The 19,183-nt window shown below is 44.7% G+C and overlaps 1 protein-coding gene across 1 annotated transcript in view; it reads left to right on the top strand.

Annotated features, from left to right (window-relative positions):
• Positions 1 to 19,183, top strand: part of aacs (acetoacetyl-CoA synthetase) — a 49,366-nt gene that overhangs the window by 8,652 nt on the left and 21,531 nt on the right. Inside the window, exons 5-10 of the mRNA XM_029637112.2 lie at positions 3,192 to 3,289; positions 6,103 to 6,217; positions 6,294 to 6,375; positions 6,735 to 6,885; positions 13,090 to 13,170; positions 13,737 to 13,861. Coding sequence (XP_029492972.1) covers positions 3,192 to 3,289; positions 6,103 to 6,217; positions 6,294 to 6,375; positions 6,735 to 6,885; positions 13,090 to 13,170; positions 13,737 to 13,861 — 652 coding nt within the window. The remainder of the gene's footprint in view (positions 1 to 3,191; positions 3,290 to 6,102; positions 6,218 to 6,293; positions 6,376 to 6,734; positions 6,886 to 13,089; positions 13,171 to 13,736; positions 13,862 to 19,183) is intronic.

Genomic DNA, 19,183 nt, shown 5'->3' with positions numbered 1-19,183 from the left:
TCGATCCCGCTCCAGAGTACAGGCCTCAGTGTAACGCTCATTCCTTCGATGATAAACGCAAATCCAACCATCACCCCTGGTGAGACAAAACCGTGACTCGTCAGTGAAGAGCACTTTTTGCCAGTCCTGTCTGGTCCAGCAATGGTGGGTTTGTGCCCATAGGTGACGTTGTTGCCGGTGATGTCTGGTGAGGACCTGCCTTACAACAGGCCTACAAGCCCTCAGTCCAGCCTCTCTCAGCCTATTGCGGACAGTCTGAGCACTCATGGAGGGAATGTGCATTCCTGGTGTAACTCGGGCAATTGTTGATGTTGCCATCCTGTACCTGTCCCGCAGGTGTGGTGTTCGGATGTACCGATCCTGTGCAGGTGTTACACGTGGTCTGCCACTGTGAGGACGATCAGCTGTCCGTCCTGTCTCCCTGTTGCGCTGTCTTAGGCGTCTCACAGTACAGACATTGCAATGTATTGCCCTGGCCACATCTGCAGTCCTCATGCCTCCTTGCAGCTTGCCTAAGGCACGTTCACGCAGATGAGCAGGGACCCTGGGCATCTTTCTTTTGGTGTTTTTCAGAGTCAGTAGAAAGGCCTCTTTTAGTGTCCTGAGTTTTCATAACTGATCTTAATTGCCATCCGTCTGTAAGCTGTTAGTGTTTTAACAACCGTTCCACAGGTGCATGTTTATTAGTTGTTTATGGTTCATTGAACAAGCATGGGAAACACTGTTTAAACCCTTTACAATGAAGATCTGTGAAGTTATTTGGATTTTTACAAGTTATCTTTGAAAGACAGGGTCCTGAAAAAAGGGATAGTTTTTTTGTTGCTGAGTTTAGTTAGACACTAACACTTTGACCAGGCCTATATCTAAACCGTATGATCAAAGCCCCAACCAAGCAATACCTACAACATGCTTTTCTGTTGAAGACCAACCAATCTCCTCTTGACTATCTCCCGGGCCTTCCTCATTGTTCAGACTGATACTGTATCCTCTTAGCACTTCCTTATTACCCCAGGCTCATTAGCATGGTTGTACACTCACAACTTTATCATAGTCAGTTTCTCTCTACCACACTAGTTCCATCTAGTTTGTGGATGGAGGAAGTAGGTTACACAATATAATTAGGTTACATATTGTGTTTAAAGTTTATTTTTATTTTTTTAGGATCACCATAAACTATTGCCAGTGGCGGCAGCTAGTCTTAATGGAGTCCAGTGTTGTAGGCTACATTAATTGGCCCAGTGGGTCCTGGTCCTGGGGACCCAAAGAGTTGCACAGTTATTTTTTTTCACACCTTATTTCAAATAATAAAAGGGTTGGTGATGAGTTGATTAATGTGTTAGTACGAGGACCAAAACAACAATGAGTTCTTTGCGTCCCAGGAACAGGATTGCGAGAGTCTGACAGCCAATAGGTGTGGCTCTTGCTGTTGAAGGTTTCCACCGAGTAAGTGCAAGGTGTGTGTCACAACTCTACAGACAGTCATGAAGGCTTCTACTTTCTTTTTTACATTTTTTTTTTAAAGCTTGGATTGTGTCCTTTCTCCCTACCCCCTCTGTGTGCCTCTAAACCAGTTAGGGGATTACCTGATCACCAGGATATCAGGTCAGCCCGTTTGCCACACTGACTACCTGGATTAACCTACAGGAGAGACACACGCTCATACCGGTTACCTGATTTATCAGACACTTACTGTAAGGCGCTAGGTAAAACTACACGGCACAGTTCATGGAAGTCCATTTTTGTTTTTCAATAAAGCAGCTATCGGCTAAATCAGTCCGAGTAATAAAAAACAGACAAGTGCAGAACACACAATAGCCAGCGAAAGTGTGATTTGTTACAGGGTTATGGTTGCAGGCCGATGCTTGACATTGCTGGCATACTTGTTTTGCCACCTAAACATGCTGCTGTTCACCTAAGTTAGCGTATGCTTCCCAGACAACATTTTATTTTAGGTTTGTTTTGGTGTTTGGCAGGTGTTTTTGTGGGGCTGTTTGAGCTCATTTTTTTCCGGAGGCAAGCTGACGTTCGGTAGCCGAACGTACTTGTACATTTTACACCTTTTTCTCCCCAATTTCGTGATATTCAATTGGTAGTAAGTCTTGTCCCATTGCTGCAAATCTGTACGGACACGGAGAGGCGAAAGTCGAGAGCCATGTGTCCTCCGAAACGCGACTGTGTCTTGACACACTGCTCGCTGCACCAATGTGTTGGAGGAAACACCATCCAGCTGGCAACCGAAGTCTGCTTGAATGCGCCCGGCCCGCCACAGGAGTCGCTAGAGCGCGATGGAACAAGGACATCCCGGCCGGGTCTGTAGTGACGCCTCTTGCACAGCGATGCACTGCCTCAGACTGCTGCTCCACTCGGAAGGCCTGTCGACGGCCCTTTATCTGTGATTGGTCGACTGTAGGGAATCTTCAATCAAGTCTTTGTCTCTGCAAAAATGTATGTTTATGACGGATTTCTTGAGTTATCTTAGATTGATTTTGACTTTTGAAGTGTTAGTGTGTACCCTGTTGATACGGTGTCTCAAGAGGGACAAATGAGTAATATTGCATTTTTTTTTTCTTGTTTTTCAAGTATTTTAGGGAGTATGAGAGACACGGACTTGCACTTCACCTAGCCCAGTTCTGCTAGGAGCAAACTGAACCTATGTATGTGGACACCTTCTTTAGGCAGCGTACATATCACTGCTGATACCTGACCCCTGACCTGAGGCAGCACTCAAGCTGCTGGAGGCGTGTAGGACTCAACTAGGGCTTGCGTCCCAAATGGCACCCTATCCCTTACAGAGCTCTGGTCAAAAGTAGTGCACTATATAGGGGAAAGGGGTCCAAAGTAGTGCACCCTAGTCCTCTGATTTTCACTCTTATTGGTTTCTTCCGGGGATGACTACCTGTTCCTAGAATGAACGCCCCACAGTGTTATACGCTTCATTATCCTGCTCTCTGTTCCACGACCTGTCCTTTTATCCTGCGCTCTCTGTTCCACGACCTGTCCTTAATCCAGTTCCGTAAGCTGCTGGTTTCTCTCCACCCTATGAAATTAGATTTGTGTCCTGGTGAGTCACAAGTAACAAGGGCGATGGCGTTCCTGCCGGAGAAAGGATTCATGAGTTATCGTAACATTGATCATTTGAATGCCCTCCAAAATAAACCATCTCTTTTTTCCTCTCTCTGTCGCTCTCTCAGGCTATCTACCCAATGGGATCCATGCAGTGGAGGCCATGTTGGCTGCGGCCAGCATCGGGGCCATCTGGTCGTCCACATCTGTGGACTTTGGAGTCAACGTAAGGATGACCTCGACTGCATCTTATGACACCCTGTTCCCCGTCCAGTCCACCGCGACGCCCTGTTCCCCGTCCAGTCCACCGCGACGCCCTGTTCCCCGTCCAGTCCACCGCGACGCCCTGTTCCCCGTCCAGTCCACCACCGCGACGCCCTGTTCCCCGTCCAGTCCACCACCGCGACGCCCTGTTCCCCGTCCAGTCCACCACCGCGACGCCCTGTTCCCCGTCCAGTCCACCACCGCGACGCCCTGTTCCCGTCCAGTCCACCACCGCGACGCCCTGTTCCCCGTCCAGTCCACCACCGCGACGCCCTGTTCCCCGTCCAGTCCACCACCGCGACGCCTGTTCCCCGTCCAGTCCACCACCGCGACGCCCTGTTCCCCGTCCAGTCCACCACCGCGACGCCCTGTTCCCGTCCAGTCCACCACCGCGACGGCCTGTTCCCGTCCAGTCCACCACCGCGACGCCCTGTTCCCGTCCAGTCCACCACCGCGACGCCCTGTTCCCCGTCCAGTCCACCACCGCGACGCCCTGTTCCCCGTCCAGTCCACCACCGCGACGCCCTGTTCCCCGTCCAGTCCACCACCGCGACGCCCTGTTCCCCGTCCAGTCCACCACCGCGACGCCCTGTTCCCCGTCCAGTCCACCACCGCGACGCTCCAGTCCACCACTTTTGACCACGGGGAAGTGAGGGGGGGGGGTGGTGTATAAGAGGGTCTAGGTCAGCAGTCATGGTTAATGGGCAGGTGAGGGTATCCTCTAATTTAGGAATAGTACTTTGTTTGTCTTGCTAATGGCTCCGGGGGGGGGCTCTGTTATGGCCCCTAGTTGGATATACAGTACTTTTGGGACTGTCTCTGTGTGATCTTTTACTGCCCCCTTGTGGCAAAGAGTATTTCAGCACCAAGCAGTGTAGCACATCAGCATCGTCAAAATGCATGTTAGATATGGCTTGTATGTAATACTAAAGAGAAAGTCTTGTCTATTTGTAGTGTTTCACTGCCGTTTCGGATGATTTGGATCACAGTTCCCTAGCTGACTGTGGAATAGGAATTTCCAGGTGAACAAGGAAGAGAACTTATCAAGAAGAAAATAAGAAATTACTAGTTTGCAAACAGGGTGAACAATATCCCACACAGGAGCAGAGAATGTCTAGTTGGCCTTATCTGAGGAGAACATTTTAAAATCTTATTTCAAAATAGTTTAAGCTAGTTTACTATTAAAAATATATATATATATATATAACTCTTAATGCTTTGTGGAGAACAGTAGAAATGGCCCAAGTCATTATCACATTGGTTGCTGTAGCTTCGTTCACCTCATGCGATCTACAAACACACAGCCTATTTAGCTATACGATTAGCTGCTACCCATTAACTCCGCGCCAGGATTAAAAACTATAATTGAAAAAGTTCACAGGGATCTGTCAGCAGAAAGTTTTTTTAAAAAGCATTTTCATTACAAAACTCTTTTTTTTTTCAATTTCTACGGCTAATATTTCTGCACATTTTGCCGTAGATAATATATTAACATGGCATAAGCTGAGTGAGAGTGACTAACAAAATCTGTGGGGGCACCCTGGAGGTCAAGGGGCACCCCGTGCCTGGTTTTGAATTTTTCCATGATAGCTGGTCAAATTAGTCTAGCCAATCTACATTTAATAAAAAATATATATATATATTTACTAACATGGTCTAATTGGGGTGACTTTTCTTTGAGTGACAGAGTGGGGAAATACTGATGCACCTTGTGTATTCTACTATTCTAACTGTCAACAGGAAGTTGAAAACCAGACTTATTTCTTCATGTATCTACGGCCCAGTTGGTACTGTATGTATGCTCCGTGCTCATTAGAAACCCTCTGTGACTAGTGTCCATACTGAGGACCACATTAATCTCAGTGTGACTAGTGTCCATACTGAGGACCACATTAAACTCAGTGTTACTGTAGTGTCCATACTGAGGACCACATTAAACTCAGTGTGACTGTAAAGTCCACATTAGAAACCAGTGTAATCAATGTCATCCTCTGGGGTTCTTTTTTCATTTTACGTTGTTTAACTGTATGAATAGTTTTTCCCAAAAATGTATCCATTGTCTCTGTGCTCTCTCTGTCTCTGTGCCCTCTCTGTCTCTGTGCCCTCTCTGTCTCTGTGCTCTCTCTCTGTCTCTGTGCCCTCTCTCTGTCTCTGTGCCCTCTCTCTGTCTCTGTGCCCTCTCTCTGTCTCTGTGCCCTCTCTCTCTGTCTCTGTGCCCTCTCTCTCTGTCTCTGTGCCCTCTCTCTGTCTCTGTGCCCTCTCTCTCTGTCTCTGTGCCCTCTCTCTCTGTCTCTGTGCCCTCTCTCTCTGTCTCTGTGCCCTCTCTCTCTGTCTCTGTGCCCTCTCTCTCTGTCTCTGTGCCCTCTCTCTCTGTCTCTGTGCCCTCTCTCTCGGTCTCTGTGCCCTCTCTCTCGGTCTCTGTGCTCTCTCTCTGGGTCTCTGTGCCCTCTCTCTGGGTCTCTGTGCCCTCTCTCTCTGTCTCTGTGCCCTCTCTCTCTGTCTCTGTGCCCTCTCTCTCTGTCTCTGTGCCCTCTCTCTCTGTCTCTGTGCCCTCTCTCTCTGTCTCTGTGCCCTCTCTCTGTGCCCTCTCTCTCTGTCTCTGTGCTCTCTCTCTGTCTCTGTGCTCTCTCTCTGTCTCTGTGCTCTCTCTCTGTCTCTGTGCTCTCTCTCTGTCTCTGTGCTCTCTCTCTGTCTCTGTCTCTGTCTCTGTTCTCTGTCTCTGTGCTCTCTCTCTGTCTCTGTGCTCTCTCTCTGTCTCTGTGCTCTCTCTCTCAGGGTGTGTTGGACAGGTTCTCTCAGATCCAGCCAAAACTCATCTTCTCAGTTGCAGCGGTGGTGTACAACGGCAAACAGCACGACCACATGGAGAAACTACACAGTGTGGTCAAAGGTAGTGCAATACCTTGTTTCTGGGTCCTTTTGTGTGTGTGTGTGTGTATAATGTCACTACCACGGTCTGTTCATAGGACTGCCCGATCTCCAGAAGGTGGTTGTCATTCCCTACGTACGAAGCAAACAAGACACTGATCTTTCCAGGATCCCTAATAGGTGTGTATTTCTGACTGAGTCAGGTTGACCCTTTTATGGGAGCTGGTCAAACGTAGTGCTCTAATATAGGACACAAGGTGCAGTTTGGGACGTACTTTCTGTGTTTTCTCATTTAACCTCGTTTACCTAATGTGAAGTGTTTGTGGTATGTTAATTTTCTTCAACATAACTAATACTCTTGCAGCTCTGGATAAGAGCGTCTGCTAAATGACTTAAATGTAAATGTATGTCTCTCCCACATGGGCTAAACATTTATCTGAGTTGTCTCTTTTTAACCTCTTCCTGTTTTACTCTTTTACCATGTCTTCATCTCTTTGTTTCCGCTCTTTCTCTCCCTCCCTCCCTCCCCTCCCTCCCAGTGTGTATCTGGATGACTTTTTGGCCACAGGGAAGGAGGGGGACCAGGCCCCTCAGCTGGAATTTGAGCAGCTGCCCTTCTCTCACCCCCTGTTTATCATGTACTCCTCTGGGACCACCGGATCCCCCAAGTGTATGGTGCACTCGGCAGGGGTAAGATACAGCTGTCTCTCTGATACCCACGCACGCATATGGCTGCTGGGTCAGACCTCATCTGTACACCGTTCTGTCACCCACATCACACTGAACTCCAACAGACATTGGAACACAAAGTAGGATTCAGAAAATAAATAACATTCCAGAAGAAATGCCAAACCAAAGCAACTATCCTGCATTGTTGGGTGCATCACCGTGTGACTTTTTAAAACAGTTATTATTTCTAAATTAAAACAACATTCAAACAACATCCTTGCTACAAATTCCATATAGGCTACAACACTGCCCTGGTTTCTTCCACCAGATGGCAGCAACTGTCCATCAGACAAACTTTTCCCATTTGTATTTTTTCCCCTTTATGTGACTGTTTCACATAAAGGCCTGTTTTTATAGAGGTGTATTAATCTGAGCATAAGTGTGATCTATGTTTAGTAGGGAAATAAACTGTAGACAACACCATTTTAAATGGATGGAATAAGGCTGGAACAGATGAATGTGGATGGTGTTTTTAGTTATGGCGAGCTGTTTAAAAACACTGGAGTGTACTGTATGTCTAATTCACAATCATTTAGCCTTCCAAGGGGTGAAACAATTGAAACCCCCCCCCCCCCCCCCCACTAAGTTCACTTGTTAGTTCAGACATCCGTGTGTGTTTGAGGGTTTCGACACCACTTTTAGCTTCTCTCGGTCTCCCTCCCTCTGCGTCCTGCTTTCCTTGCATTGTACAATTTCCTCTTCGTTCTCTCTCGCTCTCTTTCCCTCCTCTCCACCCCTTCTCCGGATAATTAGATAGTTATGCGGCATTCGACTCTGGTGGTGCCCGCCAGCACAGGCAATTAAACTGGCACTAGAGGCACCTTGTTAGGCTTTGTTAGGAATGCTGTCAAACCCAAACATCGCCCGCTATGGAAACAAGAGAAGAGGCATGGCATCTCTCTCACAAATCAGCCATCGGAGCACGCTCTCCGCATACACTTCTCATCCCGCTCTCCTCATCTCGTAATTACTTACCCCCCCCTCTGGCTCCAACGGCCCTGGCACTCACACAGTCACTTAAACGCCAAAAGTCCTTCTGCCAATGCACACTTAGATTAGAGACAGAGGGGTCCCGTTGTGTCAGGGATGTCAACTTTTTTTCTTCCTCAGGCATAAGGACAATGTAGGAATGTTGAGGGATGCACTGACAAATTATTAGCTAGCCTATTTTCCCAGACTGGGACATTTAGGCTACACACACTGAAAAATATAATTTTTAAAAAAATCTAAATTTCCATAATTTGACTAAATGCTGTTTAAACAATGCCAACAATAAGAGCGTCTGCTAAATGACTTAAATGTAAATGTAAATGTTTTAAGGCTTTGAAGTGTTTGATATGTGTCAAAGATATTGGGATGTTCAGGAAAGGACAATCAACATGTCAAAACACTCTCAGGCCATCTTGGTTGGATGCACGTGGTACGTTTATGTAGTGGAGAAGTGAACTAGCAGTTTAGCTCGTGTAGATTTTGGAGAGAGGTGCCTCTCAGTCCAGGGCCTGTAGAGGGCTGATCTACTGCAGGATCAGTTCAGAGAGGTGCCTCTCAGTCCAGGGCCTGTAGAGGGCTGATCTACTGCAGGATCAGTTCAGAGAGGTGCCTCTCAGTCCAGGGCCTGTAGAGGGCTGATCTACTGCAGGATCAGTTCAGAGAGAGGTGCCTCTCAGTCCAGGGCCTGTAGAGGGCTGATCTACTGCAGGATCAGTTCAGAGAGGGTGCCTCTCAGTCCAGGGCCTGTAGAGGGCTGATCTACTGCAGGATCAGTTCAGAGAGAGGTGCCTCTCAGTCCAGGGCCTGTAGAGGGCTGATCTACTGTAGGATCAGTTCAGAGAGAGGTGCCTCTCAGTCCAGGGCCTGTAGAGGGCTGATCTACTGCAGGATCAGTTCAGCCTTTTAGATCATAATGAACCAGATGATATGGATAAGAGACACCTCATTCTAGATCAGCACTCCTACTGGACCAGGGGTTAGTGCAGTCTCTCATTCAGGGGACAGGGTAACCTCTGGTAACTGGGTCACCAGGATACGTCTCTGAGCTATGGAACGCCGTTTGGGTCTTCGCGTGTCAAAGATACATGTCAAATAAGCTTGTTGAACAATCAGGACCTGATAAATGATTGCGCGTCACATGATTTAACAAGTTCATTAAAAAAAATGTTTCCATACTTAGTACACTTTAACTCGTGTTTCGTATGTCACAGCGATTCAACGAGTACATACGGTATGAAGCTGGTAAAGTTTTGTCCCACGCACACGCTTCTGCCGCACACACGTCCCCAAGTTCTGGGACACTGCTGGCTGGTCAGAAAACAAAGCTAGCTAGCTTGTGAACGCAAACAATGTCCCCCCCCCCCCCCCAAAATGCAGCAAAATGACATCTGTTCAGTAGCTACAGTTGAAGTGGGAAGTTTACATACACCTTAGCCAAATGCATTTAATCTCAGTTTTTCACAATTCCTGACATTTAATCCAAGTAAAGATTCCCTGTTTTAGGTCAGTTAGGATCACCACTTTATTTTAAGAATGTGAAATGTCAGAATAATAGCAGAGAATGATTTCTTTCAGCTTTTATTTATTTCATCACATTCCCAGTGTATCAGAAGTTTACATACACTCAATTAGTATTTGGTGGCATTGCCTTTAAATTGTTTAACTTGGGTCAAATGTTTTGGGTAGCCTTCCACAAGCTTCCCACAATATGTTGGGTGAATTTTGGCCCATTCCTCCTGACAGAGCTGGTGTAACGGAGTCAGGTTTGTAGGCCTCCTTGCTCGCACACACTTTTTCAGTTCTGCCCACAAACTGAATTTAGGTCAGGGCTTTGTTATGGCCACTCCAGTACCTTGACTTTGTTGTCCTTAAGCCATTTTGCCACAACTTTGGAAGTATGCTTGGGGTCATTGTCCATTTGGAAGACCCATTTGCGATCAAGATTTAACTTCCTACCTGATGTCTTGGGATGTTGCTTCAAAATATCCACAATATATTTTGTGAAATGCACCAGTCCCTCCTGCAGCAAAGCACCCCACAACATGTTGCTGCCACCCCCTTGCTTCACAGTTGTCATGACGTTGGCCTGGCGGTAGGTTTATGACAGTTGTAAATATCTCCCCCCCCCCCTTTGTCCTCTCTCTACCCTACTGAGGTTACATTTGCAAACCCCTTGTTTAACATAGGGATCCTGGGAACATCAGAAGGTGGGGGGAAATGAACAATATTCTGGTAATCCGATCAATTGAACATATGCGGTGGTACTTAATGAATATGATGTCAGTTCGGTTGTCATCTGAGACATTCATCAATGATAGGATGACATAAACTCTACAGTGGAAAGTCTGCACATTGTAGTTATCGGGTTCACATGGAATTGTTGTTCAATTTAAATGTTTGAAAAAATATATATTGGTGAAGAGATTAAATGTAATTTTAGCTTCCAAATGAGAGATTTGGGTTTTCATAAGGTTAGGGCTCTGCTCAATCAGTGGCCCGCCCCTGTGAAGAGACATGGGTTAAAAAAATTCAAACACGCCCTCCTCTCCCTTCCTATATAAAGCCTTGACGACAATAAACCTCTGAGGATGACGGTCCAATGTCAGAATGGTTCAGATGATAACTACAGAACGAAGCCAACATCAGCGTGAGCTTTGGTTGCGGATGGTATGAACTTTGAACTCTTATTCACTACAGAAGTGATACCTCCCAGCCGTTGAGTTAGCAACAGCAGCTGCAAATGAGGGTTAGGAAGGAACAGACAAGAGTATCCCATCTATCACACAACAATGTTGGTACAACGTATCCAATTGACCACCAGAGACATTCTTCAAAGTACTCGGTTTGGCAATACGGCCTTCCATCTACCACCAACCTACTGAAGCGCAGCTCAGAGTAAATATTTATTGCATTTTCCTTTTCCAAATGGGCGGTAATTTAGAATGCATAACATACTGTATTTACGATAGCACAGCTTCTTCCTTTGTTACTCAGTCTTCCCGCTCTTTCACTCAAACCCAGCCCCTTTTCTTTTGTAACATGCTGTCATATCTGTTCCGCCCGCTAGGGATGTTTTCCTTTATGACGTAACTTGTAATCAAGTTACGATTAATTATTTGTATGTGTGTTTAGTTAGGTATTTAACAAATAAATAATTAAACCCAATTTTGTATTGCTGATTCAACTTGTTAGCCAGGGTTCGTGCAGATAGTTGACTGAATTAAGATGACGATTAATATCGACTGCTATTGATGTAAAATATTACTACGTCTTTAAGAGTTTATTCGGAAGATAACAGCTCTATAAATATTATTTTGTGGTGCCCTGACTCTAGTTAATTACATTTACATGATTAGCTCAATCGGGTAATATTAATTACAGAGAAATGATTTTATAGAATAATATGTCATATCACTTAATCCGGCATAGCCAAAGACGCAACAGTTGGGATTGTGTTCTTCGGTTTGCAAGCTCCCCCTTTTCCTCCAAACATAACGATGGTCACTATGGCCAGACAGATTTTTTGTTTCATCAAACCAGAGGACAATTCCCCAAAAAGTAAGATCTTTGTCCCCATGTGCAGTTGCAAAATGTAGTCTGGCTTTGTTATGGCAGTTTTGGCGCAGTGGTTTCTTCCTTGCTGAGCGGCCTTTCAGGTTAGGACTCGTTTTACTGTGGTTTTTGATACTTTTGTACCTGTTTCCTCCAGCATCTTCTCAAGGTCCTTTGCTGTTGTTCTGGGATTGATTTGCACTTTTCGCACCAAAGTATGTTCATCTCTAGGAGACAGAACGTGTCTCCTTCCTGAGCGGTATGACTGCTGCGTGGTCCCATGGTGTTTATACTTGCGTACTATTGTTTGTACAGATGAATGTGGTACCTTCAGGCGTTTGGAAATTGCTCCCAAGGATGAACCAGACTTGTGGAGGTCTACAATTTTTTTTCTGTGGTCTTTGCTGATTTCTTTTGATTTTCCCATGATGTCAAGCAAAGAGGCACTCAGTTGGAAGGTAGGCCTTGAAATACATCCACAGGTACACCTCCAATTGACAGTTAGCCTATCAGAAGCTTCTAAAGCCATGATGTAATTTTCTGGACATTTCCAAGCTGTTTAAAGGCACAGTCAACTTGGAATTGTGATACAGCGAATTATAAGTGTAATAATCTGTCTGTAAACAATTATTGTTAAAATTACTTGTCATGCACAAAGTAGATGTCCTAACTGACTTGCCAAAACTATAGTTTGTTAACAAGAAATTTGTGGAGTGGTTGAAAAACGAGTTTTAATGACTCCAATCTAAGTGTATGTAAACTTCCCACTTCAACTGTAGGTGTCATCTAAAATCGTGTGCGTATTTGGTTGATGCTGGACGGACCTGTTCCGGTCAAGCCACACTAGTCAGATGAAGCTAGCCAGCTGCTTATAACGTTAGCTTGGGGCAACAGGGTTAGGTAGCTGGCAAGCTTCTTTAGTTTGTTATTTAGCTTAGGGCTGTTCCTAACTTTAAAAATCTATATATTATCCAACTGACAGTCGTCTGACCAATTGATTGGTTGAAAGAACAATTTTCAAATGTGTATTTTTCCATACAGTGCATTCCTAAAATATTCAGACTCCTTTTTCCACATTTTGTTACGTTAGTCTTATTCTAAAATATATATATTTTTTAAAGTCCTCATCAATATACATCCCATAATGACAAAGCGAAAACAGGTTTTTAGACATGTTTGACTTAACTATTCTGACCCTGAGCTCAGTTGCATCCTGTTTACATTGATCAGATCTTCAGATGTTTATTGATTTCAATCCACCTGTGTTAAATTTAATTGATTGGACATGATTTGGAAAGGCACACAACCATGAGGTCAAAGGAATTGTCCGTAGAGCTCTGAGACAGGATTGTGCCGAGGCACATCCCTACAGTGAAGCATCATGCTGTGGGGATGTTTTTCTGCGGAAGGGACTGGGTCACCAGGATCGAGGGTAAGATGAACGAAGCAAAGTACAGACATCCTTGATGAAAAGCTGCTCCAGAGCTCTCAGGACCTCACTGTTTGATTAAAATAACTAAGACAAACAAATGACTCGGGAGCCAGAGGTCAAGATAACCAGAAGGGGGGGGGGAATATATCTCTGTCGCTCGTCATGTTAACTCTGTCTCTCCCTCCCCGTAGGGGACGCTTATCCAGCATCTAAAAGAGCACGTTCTCCATGGCAACGTGACCAGCAGTGATGTCGTCATCTACTACACCACGGTGAGTCATCTTGTCAGATCAAAATGTCTTCCTGTCGTCGCTAAAACCACAAGTTGACAAAACATCCCATTATAACCTGATCAAGTCGTCAACACAAAACGTCCCAATGACCCCCCCACACACACACACACACACACAAAAAAAAAGAGTTATTCGCAACCTGTTTTGCCAGTCCGAATACAGGTTGACAAGTAACTAACCAATCACTTTTTTTTTTTTTTCTTCTTCGAAGACCACAAGAACACAGGATGCTAAAGTTAAAATCCTATTCGTCAAGTGGTTGAAAACCTTTGGGGAAAGGTCAAGACTGATAAAGTGCAACCTCGCCGCAATGTAATTGACAGCCACGTACTGACAGGGGTACCAGAGAAATCACAGTGGAATTCATTCCTTACACATAGAAGGGTAGCAAACATTTTTTTACAGAACAGACGCATTCACGTACGTCTCACACACACACATAAACACACCACAGATATGCTCTCTTTTGCATTCCTACCATGGGCCTATGAGGGTGGGAAGCCTGGGTGTTTCCTGACGGTCCCTTCCCCTCTTGTTTCCATCAGACGGGCTGGATGATGTGGAACTGGCTGGTGACGTCGCTGGCCATAGGGGCCTCTGTGGTTCTGTACGACGGCTCACCTCTCATGCCCACACCCAACGTCCTCTGGGACCTTGTGGACCAATTGGGGTGAGTCTAATCTTTACCAACTTCCCTAACTAAATACGTCTGTTGGGAAAATAGGGGATACGAGCGAACAATTCTTCTGATGTGCTGTTTTTTTTCCACGGGGAGGTCTGCACCTGGCATTTGTGGCATCTATCACCCCCCCGAACCAAATCCAGTAGCCGTTCTGAGATTGTGGGAGGAAGGATGACAGTTTTAAGGATGGCATTACCTAGACCAGTGTTTCCCAACCCAGTCCTCAGGGCCTGCCTGACATTCAACAAGATTTAAATGATGTACAAATAGCTGTTCTGTTAGTTCTATTCTGCCACAAGCTCACCTGATTCATGATTTAGTTGATTAGATAAATTGGGTGTGATCATGCTGAAAAGTCCCATAGGGGGAATGGCTCGGGGAGGGGGGGAGAGGATGTTGGTAAGCACTAACTTACTGCATGTAGCAGTCCACTCAGGTCCCCAGAGTGTCTGCACCAGTGCCCTCTAGGTTGAGCTTCCCCTTCCCCAATCCTAACTTTAACCATTAGTAGGGAAATTATTCAACTGACCATGCTCTGCAATCTAGGGCAAACTTCACCCTGGAGCGAAGAGGGAAGGTGGGCTGTTAGCTGGCAGTTACCGTGGAGACTGACAAGCCTGTAAACCAAATGGGAGGTGTGGTGGGTGACATTTATTTAAATGATGTTGAGAGTGGGATGAAAACAACTTGGATTCCACTAGGCTGCAGGCAAGATTATTTTGGGTTTTATCGATTCATCCTTGGGAATCATTCCTCGTCTAGGTATATGTAATAGTAGTCGCCTGTTGAGACTCCCCTCAGAACACGTGTGTGTGTGTGTGTACACACCTAATCCTGTGTCTTGGCTGGGATGAAGCGGCCCCTTGTTTTCTCATTGTGTTCCCACCACTGTTCTCCCTCAAAGGGGGGAAATCAACAAAAAAAACAGTTATAAAAATATCTAGTTGTAGCTGACGTACTGCAGGACGTTCAGGCCTACGCACACCAACCCATTTGATGTACATACAGCCTGTATGAAACATCCTCACACTCGTAGTTTATACATATCAAATGAACCCCTAGTCTGCTGTATCTTTAGTGAGGGACCACTAGACTCTGGGGGTTAATCCAGACCTCTTTAGTGAGGGACCACTAGACTCTGGGGGTTAATCCAGACCTCTTTAGTGAGGGACCACTAGACTCTGGGGGTTAATCCAGACCTCTTTAGCGAGGGACCACTAGACTCTGGGGGTTAATCCAGACCGCTTTACCTAGGATAGGATAAAGTAATCCTTCTCACCCCCCCTTAAAAGATTTAGATGCACTATTGTAAAGTGGCTGTTCCACTGGATGTCTTAAAGTGAACGCACCAATTTGTAAGTCGCTCTGGATAAGAGCGTCTGCTAAATGACTTAAATGTAAATGTTTAGCGAGGGACCACTAGACTCTGGGGGTTAATCCAGACCTCTTTAGTGAGGGACCACTAGACTCTGGGGGTTAATCCAGACCTCTTTAGTGAGGGACCACTAGACTCTGGGGGTTAATCCAGACCTCTTTAGTGAGGGACCACTAGACTCTGGGGGATAATCCAGACATTTTGGCTGCTCTTCATCCCACCTTCCTCTGTTCTTTCTCTTCTGCATCCATCTATATTCCTCATGAGTGTGTTATGTTTTCCTGATTATGGTTGTCCAAAGAGGTATCTCAGACATTGTGGTCGTCTGAGTGTTGAACACTATCTTGAAATGCTGGAAAGCAACAACATGAAAAAATAACCTTTTTTTATTTAGGCAGGGTGACTCATTGAGACCAATGTCTATTTTTCAAGGGAGCAAATGGTTAAAATTAACTAGGCAAGTCTGTTAAGAACACATTCTTATTTACGACGGCCTAGGAACAGTGGGTTAACTGCCTTGTTCAGGGGCAGAAGGACAGATTTTTAACTTGTCAGCTCGGGGATTCGATCTAGCTACCTTTCGGTTACTGGCCCAACGCTCTTGCATGGCAAGACCAGCAGCAATTAGGTCCTCTACCAACAATCTGTATTGGTGGCTGGCATGTGAGAGCCACGTTTTCCTTGCAGATGAAATCACAACATGTCATCTTTTTTGACTAACATTCTACTAACCTTATCGTCGAGTTACCTTCACGAGCAAAGTTGATCTCGAGTCGAATGCCAACTCGCTCTGTAACTCCCTGTCCTCCCCATCCCCCTTTGTGACCTGCTGGTAGAAGGTTGTTTGGGGATTGTCTGAAGGTTGTCAATGGGTTCTCTGATACATGGTGCTTGTCTGAGGAATTGAGAGAGCAGGAGGAGACCTCTAGGAGGAGCTCACACTACATAAATGGCTGATCATTGATTCCCTATGGAAGAAACATGGACAGAGACTGTTCAGCTGTGCAAAAAGATCCCAATGAAGCACTCATTCAGGCAGCCCACTCTAAAAACAATCCCCTTTTTTTAATATCTCTCCCATTGAATGGTGGAAGTAGACGGTAAAACAGGATCGATACATGTGATTGTCTTCCTCTTGTATTCTACCTGAATGAGAACAGAAGGGCGGGTGCGTGTAGTCGAGGATAAAGGAGAGTTGTTCCTCTTCAGCAGAGTCCCTTTGTTTCTCAGTCTGATGGATTTCCTGGGACAAATTAGCCTGGTTTCTTGTTCACCACTGGACAGTGTCCGCGTGGAGCCGACCTACACAGAGGACTTGTTGGTCTACAATACCAGGCGCCGTTGGAATGACTGTTTCTGTGATCTTATGGAAACCCGTGCAGCGCTGTAATCCATACCAGACTTGGCCCTAGTTTTGCAGTGGAGTGAATGCCATACACCCAGTTAGTCTGCTGCATACAGTGGTTCCCTCTTTTAAAAGTTGAGAGCTTACGCCGCGGGACTTGGAGGTAATTCGTGGTTTAGTACGGTACCCTGCGTCACCACTTCTTTGCTCCAGACCACCACAAGGGGGAGTTGGAGCACTGATATATGATTTTGGGTCCTACTGTGTCTCTGACAATGAATGGGCGACATACACCTAAATAGAAGACTTCAGTATTACTTACTGAAACTGTTACACTAAGGTTTTTATTCTTTAGTTTTGGTTTTACTGTAGTACTGTAGCCCACTCCCGATCAGTCATGTTGTACAGTGCCTGAGTGCATAACAGTGTCTTGCTACAGATGCTGGTTCAATATCGTGCTGGCCTTGACCGGGAGACCCATGAGACTGTTGATTTTTGGTTTCTCTCCCTCTTAAAAACAAAAATTATTCTAAATAACAAACGGGCTATATTTACAAATTAGTAACAGTCTCACCCCATGTTCAAAAATGGCATTTTTCTCACTCGTATGTTAGTAGATAACCAAATCATCTCCAAAAATATATATATTTTTAAACAAAGCGATTTATTATTCATTTAGAATGATATAAAAGCCTGTTGGATATTCTCACAGATCTGTTATTAGCAGGACAATATATATTGGTCGTATTGGTCATGGCTCCCGAGTGGCGCACAATGGGATTGCCTTGCAGTTCTCCAGCTGTATCCACTGAAAGTGCTCAAGGTTCAGGGCACGGGATGGTCCTCAGAGCCGCGCACAGAAGACTTACCTAGCCCATGGGGAAGGACCCCCACCCTGCCACAATAGCTACACTTTAAGGGGCATTGCATTAATAATGGCGCTGACTAAGGAAACGTTCCCTCTGTTCTTAGTGCCAGTCTGCACATTCAAACTAAAACAATAGAACTAATTATGGCATCCTTATGCTTTAATAAAATTATGATAAAAATAGTCTTTCAAAATGCTAATGTTTATTTAGTTATGGATCCATAATGAATTACTATGGGAATAAATAGCACTGAATTACAGAAATATCCTTCAATCCTCTATGTAATTATTGGCGGAGAGTCACGTCATATTTTTCGATATACTGTAGGCCTACCGTAGGTGACACGAGTCTCTCTAGTGTTGCGTTATGTGCTGTTAAAAGTGGTGTAGGTGTTATTTAATTAAAGAGCATATTGAAGCCCGAGGCAATATGATTTATTTAACTAGGCAAGTCAGTTAAGTGTTAAGAACAAATGATTATTTACAAGGACAGACTTCCTCCCTGTCGGGGAATTGAACCCCGGTCTCCCGCAGGACACTGGATTCTTTAGCTAAATAGACCAGTACTGTCCTCCCAACCTTCACGTTGTACAGTGCCATCTTTTCCATTCCATCCTAACAGAAACCCAGAGGCTTTTTTTGTTTTCCATTGAATAGAAACACCATAATATTAATCTAATGAATTAAACATAATAATAATAATAATAATATATATCTTAGTACCAGTCATGTCTGGACACACCTCATTCCAGGATTTTTCTTTATTTTTACTAATTTCTACATTGTCGAATAATAGTGAAGACATCAAAACTACTATGCCATTTGTTAATAACAAATTCCTATTTACAAGGACAGCCATTGGTAAATTGAACCCCAGTCTCCCGCGTGCTCGCAATCCCCATTACAGCCATAATTGAAGGCTACCAAATGCTTTTCAAAGATTCCCTCTGGTGGTCAAACTAGCACTCACTAGCATTAATGGTGCCGGTGGTTCACACTTGAATAACGTACCATAGAATTCTGTGGCACCGTTCAAGCTACGCCTCAACTTTCAAAGGAGGAACAACCGTATCATGTCCTAATGAGGTGACCGGTGTATTGTTGGCATATACACTGCATGGTCTTAAAACAAGTGTAAGCTAGTAATGATGACATTTAAATACACACAATAAAACCATCCATTTGAGTCTTATTGCTTAAGGCAACTATTAATATTAAGGGCTCAATATAGTTTGTTGTAATGATGGTTTGTTGTTGAAACATCATGGCTCATAGCTCTCCCAGGGGCATTGATGTGCAGTGAGTGTGCGAAATGCACTCTACACATTTTAAATATTATTATTAATGTGTACAGCTGGGTGTTTAGTGAAGCGAACAGCGCCATCTAAAGGTTACAGGTGAAAGGTCGGGCCCAAACACAGCTGGCTTTATATCATTATTCTGCCATAAAAAAAAAAATGAACTACCTTCTTCTGTCCATAAAATATCCAAATAAATGTTGGATAATGTATGGCTGCTTTTAGCTAATATTACTATATACAGCGCCTTCAGGAGGTATTCAGAGCCCTTGACTTTTGCCACATTTAGTTGTTCCTGCCTGATTTTAATTAGAGATTTGTTTTCTCACTGGTCTACATACAATACCTCATAATGTCAAAGTGGAATTACGTTTCTACATTTTTTTTTAAAACAAATTTAATAAAAAATGGGAAAAAAATGTCT

This window comes from Oncorhynchus nerka, linkage group LG27 (assembly GCF_034236695.1).
Source record: "Oncorhynchus nerka isolate Pitt River linkage group LG27, Oner_Uvic_2.0, whole genome shotgun sequence".
NCBI classification, from domain to species: Eukaryota; Metazoa; Chordata; class Actinopteri; order Salmoniformes; family Salmonidae; genus Oncorhynchus; species Oncorhynchus nerka.
This window is presented reverse-complemented; position numbering and strand designations above follow the sequence as displayed.